The sequence below is a fragment of the Rana temporaria genome, chromosome 6 (assembly GCF_905171775.1).
Source record: "Rana temporaria chromosome 6, aRanTem1.1, whole genome shotgun sequence".
Lineage (NCBI taxonomy): Eukaryota > Metazoa > Chordata > Amphibia > Anura > Ranidae > Rana > Rana temporaria.
Window position 1 is genome coordinate 168,391,714 of NC_053494.1, and position 9,594 is coordinate 168,401,307.

The 9,594-nt window shown below is 40.9% G+C and overlaps 1 protein-coding gene across 1 annotated transcript; it reads right to left on the bottom strand.

Moving 5' to 3' along the window:
- Nucleotides 1–303: 303 nt before the first annotated feature.
- SP5 (Sp5 transcription factor) lies at nt 304–9,383 on the bottom strand. The gene is made up of 2 exons (XM_040357777.1): nt 9,095–9,383; nt 304–1,768 (listed from the first exon to the last, which is right to left on the bottom strand). The coding sequence occupies exons 1-2, from the start codon at nt 9,149–9,151 to the stop codon at nt 698–700; spliced, it is 1,128 nt and encodes a 375-aa protein (XP_040213711.1). The 5' UTR covers nt 9,152–9,383; the 3' UTR covers nt 304–697.
- Between the last annotated feature and the right edge of the window lie 211 nt (nt 9,384–9,594).

The window sequence follows — 9,594 nt, forward strand, 5'->3', positions numbered from 1 at the left end:
TTATCGTCTGGCGTTTTTACAGCTCTAAGGCTGAAGCTTCAGAACGCACTGGTCCTGGGGTTTTTTTGCAACTTAAAAACGGCTCAGCCATCTACAGCTCAAAAACGTCATGGTGGGCATGAGGCCATAGACTAACATGGAGAGCCGTTTTTAAGCTGCAAAAAAAGCTCAGAAAAGTGGCTGTAAAAACGCCCAAAAACGTCCATGGAAATGAAGCCTTAATGTGGATAACTGAAAAGCGTGTTTGAGAAAGCGGTAAAAAATACCTCTTTCATAAAATTAGGCACGTCACAACTAAATTCAGACAAAGCCAATTTGGCTCGAATCCAACAGAAAAAAATACGTGTTTTATGTCCCATTTACAGAGTCAATAAAGCATGCTGCAATAGAAAGGGAAAATGCAAAAGTCTAATAAACATATAAAAGAGTCTGCTGGAAGTATTGGAGCTTTGAGGGGAAAAATATGTTTCCGAGTCACATATCATTTTATGTTTGATTACAGAATAACAGAAACATACAAATCCACAGGACCAATGGAAAGATCCAAATGTAGAAAGTGAAATTTTCGAATCCCTTGTCGCCTGTGTCTGACAAGTATTGTGCTTTAATATTTATATATATAAAAGTTTGATCAATGTTCTGAGGAGTCCAGATTCAAGTATACATTGCACTATAGTAAAAGCCAACAGGGTTTCCCTTAGTGGTCTCGGTTGTGCTCTTGTTTTACTGTCCTCTCAATCCCTTTTATCTTCTTGTTCTGATGTGTTTTCACGTGTTTGGCCAAGTGATCACTTCTCATGAACCTTTTGCCACATTCGGAGCAGACAAAGCGTTTCTCACCGGTGTGGGTCCGTAAGTGCCTTTGTAACTCATCGGATCTGGTGAAACTTTTGCCGCAGAACAACCAGTTACAGATAAAAGGTCTTTCCCCAGAATGCCACCTTAAATGAGCCTTTAAGTGTGAGGTTTTGCCATAAACTTTGCCACAGCCCGGGATGTGGCAGATGTGTTGTTTCTTCTTCTCGGGCTCATCAGGACCACTTGAAGATTGACAGTTCGGACATCTGCACCTTCTGCATCTCCTGGCCGTGGCCAAGGGAGATTTGGTCTGCAGAAGAGCTGCAATCTGAGTCTGGTACTGTGCAAAGTCTGTGTGTCCGAGAACTATACTTCTCTGAAGAGGATAGCGGTGATGAGGATGATGAATTGGGGTTGGGTGAGGGACTGGGGCGGACTGCTGAATGCTCCACCAAGGGATGTCTTCTGCTAGATTAGGGGACAGTTGTCTTGGCTGCTGGTGTAGTAAATTGGAGTGACTCGGAACAAAGCCGTGAATTGCAGAAGCAATGGGAGATGAAGCGTACGAAACAGTAGGTACATAGGCTGACTGGCAGTTAGAAGGCTGAAAAGCCGTCATGGGAGACGGTAACATCTTCACCGGAGAAAATTCATAAGGGTAAGAGGGGTCAGCTGGGGGAGTCAGGGGCAGCTCGTGAGTTACGAATGAAGTCTGGATGTGAGCGGAGAGCTGATTTTTCGGGCTGCTGAGTCCAATACCGGTGTGTTGCTGAATTCCACCTGGAGAGTGTGTAGAGATGTCATTAGTCCATGGATGGAAAATCCTGGATGGAGAAGCAATGGCTGGATCGTAAGGAACCTGGAGAAACTCATGTCCACCACCTGGATGACCAATGCGACTACATGTAGCTGCCAGAAGAGCCAAAGGAGAATGTTTACCCACATCAGGGGAGGCGCTGGGTGTTCTGTCCTGTAATCAAACACAATGGAAATCAGTTTACCCTGAAAATTTTAAATTTGTATATCTTTAGATACATATTCAATATACAGTAAAACCTTGGTTTGAGAGTAACTTGGTTTGAGAGCATTTTGCAAGACAAGCAAAATGTTTTAAGAAATTTCTTGATATACAAGCGATGTCTTGATATAAGAGTAGCGTCATGTCACAACTGAGTATAAAAGAGAAGAGAGGAGCCTCTAAGTGTAGCAATATGGTTACATTTAATGAAGGTACAACATTTAGCAACTTATTGCTACACTTAGAGGTGCCTCTCTTCTCTTTTATACCCTGCAAACAAAATGCTTTGATATACAAGTGCTTTGGATTACAAGCATGTTTCTGGAACGAATTATGCTCACAAAAGGTTTTACTGTATATTTATCTTTAGAATTATACACAGGATAATTTACTAGAGCAGAAGTAAACAATTGTTATTTAGGATTCTCAATTGAAATTGCAGAAACTATGTTTGTGGCCCCCAAACTGTCAGATATAATGTACTTAAAGTCATATTTAAGGTCTACAAACATAAAAACGTAAAATGTGCATCCCAGACCCAGAACAGCATGACACCATCACTTAGGAACCCAAAAGTGGAGCACTATAGATAATGTGATGTTTATTTTACAGTCAGTTTAGCAACAATGTTTAAATAATGTTTGGGAGAATTATCCTTATTTATCTTCATCTGGAGTGTTTGAAAATAAAAGAGGTTCACTGCATAATAGACTTTTTAGTAAGATAAATCCCATTGTGCTAAAACATTTTAAAGTGTTTTGTCTGGCACTATATCTTTATACTTTTAACTTAATATAATTCTGATAAAATTCACAATAATTAGGTTAACTAAAAACAAAGGCCTTTTTTAAATCATCATTTGAAATTATCAATAGATGTGTTTGTGAGCAATTCACAGCATTTTTAGTTGCAGATTTGTTCAGCCCTGCAATATTTATTATCAGCATAATATAATATTTATTATATATTATATTATAGCAATATAATATTTATTATTATAATAATTATTTATTATACATGAGTATTCAAGTTAAGATGTGAACAAGTATTGTTTTTTTTATTCTTCTGATATTGCAGCAATTGTTTCCTAATAAAGAAATACAAAAAGTAGGCTCTCAAACAGATAATTTATACCTACAAAATATCAAAATATTGCGATATTCCCATATAAATTAAGCATAGCTTTAGAAATTTAAGCTATTTTATAAATAAATAGTTATATCTATATATATATCTATATATATATATCTATATATATATATATATATATATATATATATATATATATATATATATATATATATATATATATATATAAAAAAAAGAAACACACAAATGTTTATAGCAAGTTGATTATAATGAGGAGCATTTTGTGGGAATGTTGTGATCTAACTTCCGCATCATCCGGTATGTCTAGTGTGCAGTCAGAAGATGAAAGACAACCTGTGTCATTGCACCACATCACTCTCCAGCTAAGAGCAATCCTTACAAGACTCGCAGACAGTGAACTAGTAATAAAACCTTATCTGTAATTGTTGGGTTCATACTGAAATTACAATACATTCCTTTCTTTCTCAATAGCTAGCACTGCCTGTGATGGACTGCAGTAACTTTACATTCGTCTCCCTTTCTTCAAGCCCCATTAGTAATTGTCACCTTGAAGGTGTAATCTACACATCTACCTGTCCAACAATACTTGGTCTGCTCATCTGAAAGCACTACTGCGATCAGAGCATGATAGGAATACAAAACAGACTTCTCTAATGTTTAGGAATATTCTGACATTGGTTTCCATGTACTGGCACTGCAAACTTACTAAAATAACCTGTGATTTATGTTGCAGATGCCGAATCTACAGAACTATCTTCCACCTGTGATTAGTGGCACACATCCTGGGGTTACTGACCTAGTTGTCCAAGAGTGATTTTACTGTGATTTTTACTGCACATAACAGAGTTACTAAATGATCAATTTCACTGTTATTTTACATCTTGTGCACAACCTGGAGTAACTATTCTACCTATTACACTCTACTGTATTGCCGATCACCTGTGACTATTGCTGCACCCTCTAGCTAAACTTCTACTGAATCCACAGCACTTGTATTGTGTATTGGAGCACACCCTGAAGATACTTCTTTAATTGTCCCATTATACTTTAATTATTCACCAAATATGACTAACTGTGACTCCCCGTGCATATCCTGGTGCTAATCTTCTAGCTGTTCCATAGTATTGTTATTACTCACCAGCTATGAGTACATGTGGCTATTAGTGTACCTCCTGGAGCTGCTCTTCTTTCCCCACAGTACATGTATTACTTAGTAGATCTGAGTACCTGTGACTTATGGTTCACCTCCTGCAGCTACTCTTCTACATTTCCCATAGTACTAGTGAGTATTGGTGCACCTCCTGGAGCTACTCTTCTACATGTCCCATAGTAGATTGGTGTACTTCCTGGAGCTACTCTTCTACATGTCCCATAGTAGATTGGTGCACCTCCTGGAGCTACTCTTCTACATGTCCCATAGTAGATTGGTGCACCTCCTGGAGCTACTCTTCTACATGTCCCATAGTAGATTGGTGCACCTCCTGAAACTACTCTTCTACATGTCCCATATTAGATTGGTGCACCTCCTGGAGCTACTCTTCTACATGTCCCATATTAGATTGGTGTACTTCCTGGAGCTACTCGTCTACATGTCCCATATTAGATTGGTGCACTTCCTGGAACTACTCTTCTACATGTCCCATAGTAGATTGGTGCACCTCCTGGAGCTACTCTTCTACATGTCCCATAGTAGATTGGTGCACCTCCTGGAGCTACTCTTCTACATGTCCCATATTAGATTGGTGCACTTCCTGGAACTACTCTTCTACATGTCCCATAGTAGATTGGTGCACCTCCTGGAGCTACTCTTCTACATGTCCCATAGTACTATAACTCTTTAACTCTGAGTATTGGTTCACCTCCTGGAGCTATTCTTCTACATGTCCCATAATACTTTTATTAATCACCAGCTATGAGTGCCTGTAGCTAGGGTGCAGCTCCTGGAGCTTCTCTTCTACCTGTCCCATAGAACTATCGCTCCTCAGCTCTGAGTACCTGTGACTATAGGTGAAAATCCTGGAGATTTTCTTCCACCTGAGCCACTGTAGTTTTACTCTCCTTTTCTCTGAGTACCTGTGGCTATTGGTGAACATCCTGGAACTACTCTTCTGCCTGATCCATACTTTTAGTGCCAAGATCTTAGTACTAATTATTAGGAGTTCACATCCTGTGCTTTATTTTCTATCTGACCCATAATACCTTTGTTGCTCCCTAGATCTGAGTACCTATTATTAAGGGTGCAGCACACCCTATAACTTCTCTTCTACCTGATCCATATTACTTTTATCTCCAAGATCTGAGTACTTAATATTAAGGGTGTACAACATCCTATAGATTCTCTTCTACTGGATTCTTAGTGCTATTTGTATTGCTCCTTGGCTCTAAATACCTGTGGTTATAGGTGCACATCCTGCAGCTACTCTCTTACCTAATCCATTGCCCTTTCATTGCCAAGCTCTGAGTGCTTATCACTACAGGTGCACCATCCAGGAACTTCTCTTCTTCCTGATCCAAAGAACTTTTGTTTCTCTCCAGTCCTGAATGCTTATTATTAATCTAGGTGTAGATCCTATGGCTTCTTTTTTACCTGATCCTTAGTACTTTTGATGCTCCCTGGCTCTGAAGACTTGTGTCTATTGGTGTACATCCTGTAATTTCTAATTTTAACGGATCCATAGTAGATTAATTTCCAAGTTCTGAGTACCCGATCCCTTGTACTTTTGTTGCTCTCTGGCTCTGAAGACCTGTGGCTATTGGTGCACATCCTAAAAATACCCATTGTACCTGATCCATAGTACTTGTATTGCTCCCTAGCTTTGGTTCCTGTTACAGGTACACATAGGATGATGATAGGTAGGATGACAGGTGTGATCACAGGTACTCAGGGCAGGGAGCAATAAAAGTACTATGGATAAAATAGAAGTCATTCCAAGATGTACAATAATAATAACAACAGATAACCAGAATTAGGGAGCATCAAACGTTCTAGGGGCCAGTTAGAAGAGAAGCTAAAGGGTGTACACCTGTAATAATAAGTAATTAGAGCTAGGGAGCAACCAAAGTACTATTCGTCAAGTAGAAGAGAAATTCCAAGATGTACAATAATCATCCCAGGTACTCAGAGCCAGGGAGCAACTAAAGTACTAGGGATCAAGTAAAAGAATAATTCCAGGATCCATACCTGTGACTAAAATGTTACATCCTGGAATGACTCTTCTTTTTGATCTATGGTACTTCTGATGCTCCGTGCTCTGAATACTTATTACTATTCTAGGTGTACATCCTGGAATTCCTCTTCTCCTTAGTACTTCTGTTGCTCCCTGCTCTGAGTACTTATTATTCTAGGTGTATAACCTGGAACTCTTTGTCTCCCTGATCCTTAGTACTTCTATTGCTCTCTGGCTCTGAGTTCCTGTGATCACATCTGTCATCCTACCTATCATCATCCTATCCATACCTGTGACTATTATTGTACATCCTGGAATGACTCTTCTATTTGACCCCTAATACTTTTATTGCTCCCTGCTCTGAGTACTTATTATTATAGGTGTACATTCTGGAACTCTTCTTCTCCCTGATCCCTAGTACTTCTTTTGCTCTCTGGCTCTGAGTACCTGTGATCACACCTGCCATCCTACCGTCTGGAATGCCACTTCTATTTGATCCCTAGTACTTTTATTGCTCCCTGCTTTGAGTACTTATGATTGTAGATGTATATCCCATAGCTTCTCTTCCTCCTGATCCATAGTACTTATGTTACTCCCTGCTCTGAATACACTTATTATTATTAGTGTACATCCTGTAACTCCTCTCCCTCCTGATCTCTGGTACTTTTATCGCTCCCTGCTGTGAGTACTTGCTTCTGCTCCCTAGTACCCCAGTTGCTCCCTACGCTGAGTACTTCTTATTCTAGATGTATATCCTGTATCTTCTCTCCTTCTGCTCCCTGGTACTCCAGTTGCTCCCTATTCTGAGTACTTCTTATAATGATTATAGGTGTAGATCTATATGTGTTCTCTCTTCCTGATCCCTGGTATTCCAGTTGCTCCCTACGCTGAGTACTTCTTATTCTAGATGTATATCCTGTATCTTCTCACCTTCTGCTCCCTGGTACTCCAGTTGCTCCCTATTCTGAGTACTTCTTATAATGTTTATAGGTGTAGATCTATATGTGTTCTCTCTTCCTGATCCCTGGTATTCCAGTTGCTCCCTACTCTGAGTACATATTATTATAGGTATATATCCTGTACCTTCTCTCCTTCTGCTCCCAAGTACATTTGTTGCTTCCTACTCTGAGCACTACTTATTCTATCTATATAAATATCCTGTATCTTCCCTAGTACTCCAGTTGCTTCCTACTCTGAGTACTTCTTCTTATTCTAGGTATATATCCTGTATCGTCTCTCCTGGTCCCTGGTACTCTAGTTGCTCCCTACTCTGAGTACTTCTTCTTATTCTAGGTATATATCCTGTATATTCACTGGTCCTCCAGTTTCTCCCTACTCTGAATACTTCTTATTCTAGGTATATCTCCTGTATGATCTCTCCTGATCCCTGGTATTCCAGTTGCTCCCTACTCTTAGTACATCTTCTTATTCTAGGTATATGTCCTGTATGTTCTCACCTGCTCCCTACTCTGAGTACTTCTTATTCTAGGTATATCTCCCGTATCTTCTCTCCTGATCCCTGGTATTCCAGTTGCTCCCTACTCTTAGTACTTCTTCTTATTCTAGGTATATCTCCTGTATCTTGTCTGGTACTCCAGTTGCTCCCTACTCTGAATACTTCTTATTCTAGGTATATCTCCTGTATGTTCTCTCCTGGTCCCTGGTATTCCAGTTGCTCCCTACTCTTAGTACTTCTTCTTATTCTAGGTATATCTCCTGTATCTTGTCTGGTACTCCAGTTGCTCCCTACTCTGAATACTTCTTATTCTAGGTATATCTCCTGTATGTTCTCTCCTGGTCCCTGGTATTCCAGTTGCTCCCTACTCTTAGTACTTCTTATTCTAGGTATATCTCCTGTATGTTCTCTCCTGCTCCCTACTCTTAGTACTTCTTCTTATTCTAGGTATATCTCATGTATGTTCTCTCCTGCCCCCTACTATTAGTACTTCTTCTTATTCTAGGTATATCTCCTGTTACTGTATCTTCTCTCCTGATCCCTGGTATTCCAGTTGCTCCCTACTCTTAGTACTTCTTCTTATTCTAGGTACATCTCCTGTATGTTCTCTCCTGCTCCCTACTCTTAGTACTTGTTCTTATTCTAGGTATATCTCCTGCATGTTCTCTCCTGCTCCCTACTCTTAGTACTTCTTCTTATTCTAGGTATATCTCCTGTATGTTCTCTCCTGCTCCCTACTCTTAGTACTTCTTCTAGGTATATCTCCTGTATGTTCTCTCCTGCTCCCTACTCTTAGTACTTCTTCTTATTCTAGGTACATCTCTTGTATGTTCTCTCCTGCTCCCTACTCTTAGTACTTCTTCTTATTTTAGGTACATCTCCTGTATGTTCTCTCCTGCTCCCTACTCTTAGTACTTCTTATTCTAGGTATATCTCCTGTATGTTCTCTCCTGGTCCCTGGTATTCCAGTTGCTCCCCACTCTTAGTACTTCTTCTAAGTATATCTCCTGTATCTTCTCTCCTGATCCCTGGTATTCCAGTTGCTCCCTAGTCCCTACTCTTAGTACTTCTTTTTATTCTAGGTATATCTCCTGCATGTTCTCTCCTGGTCCCTGGTATTCTAGTTGGTCCCTACTCTTAGTACTTGTTCTTATTCTAGGTATATCTCCTGTATCTTCTCTCCTGCTCCCTACTCTTAGTACTTCTTATTCTAGGTATATATCCTGTATCTTCTCTCTTGGTCCCTGGTACTCCAGTTGCTCCCTACTCTTAGTACTTCTTCTAGGTATATCTCCTGCATGTTCTCTCCTGCTCCCTACTCTTAGTACTTATTCTAGGTATATCTCCTGTATCTTCTCTGTTGGTCCCTACTCTTAGTACTTCTTCTAGGTATATCTCCTGTATGTTCTGTGGTCCTCCAGTGTGTCGGTCACCTGTCCTCCTCCTAGCAGTGCTCGCTCTGGTGGGTGCAGGGCGCTGTATCGGGATAAAGTTTGCAATCTGCGGGTGAAGTTTTGTGTCGGTCCCGGGCACAGACACACGTACCTGTAGGAATGCATGCAGAGTGTCGTTCCTGAGTACAGCCACCGCCGCCGCCGCCATGGTCCCGCTCGTGTGTCGGTGTGATAAGGGTGGGCAGCGCTGAGCCCCAGCCGCATGGAGTATTGTCCTCCCTCCCCACCCACCCACAGGGTCCCGTGTGCCGGGGCTGTTTGTCAGCGGGCAGGTTGCGCCCCCTCCCGGCTCCCCTCCTTGACTGACGGCGGCGGGAGCACCTCCAAGAATGTGATAAGGACTTTGCTGGGCCGCCAGCCAGTCACAGGCCGCCGCTGTCCCTTTGAAGTTCCCAGCTGCCCAATCATCAAAGCACAGCAGCTCTTTCACAAGCTGGAGCAAATCCTTTGAATCTACAAAAGCTCCTACGGAGTGTTTGTTGGTGTGGATAAAAGAAGTGATTATTACAGGGGGTGGAAAGGGAGGTGATAAAGGCGGGACAATTAATGAAGTAATCACTATGTGGGAAATGTATATACACAAATAATTGG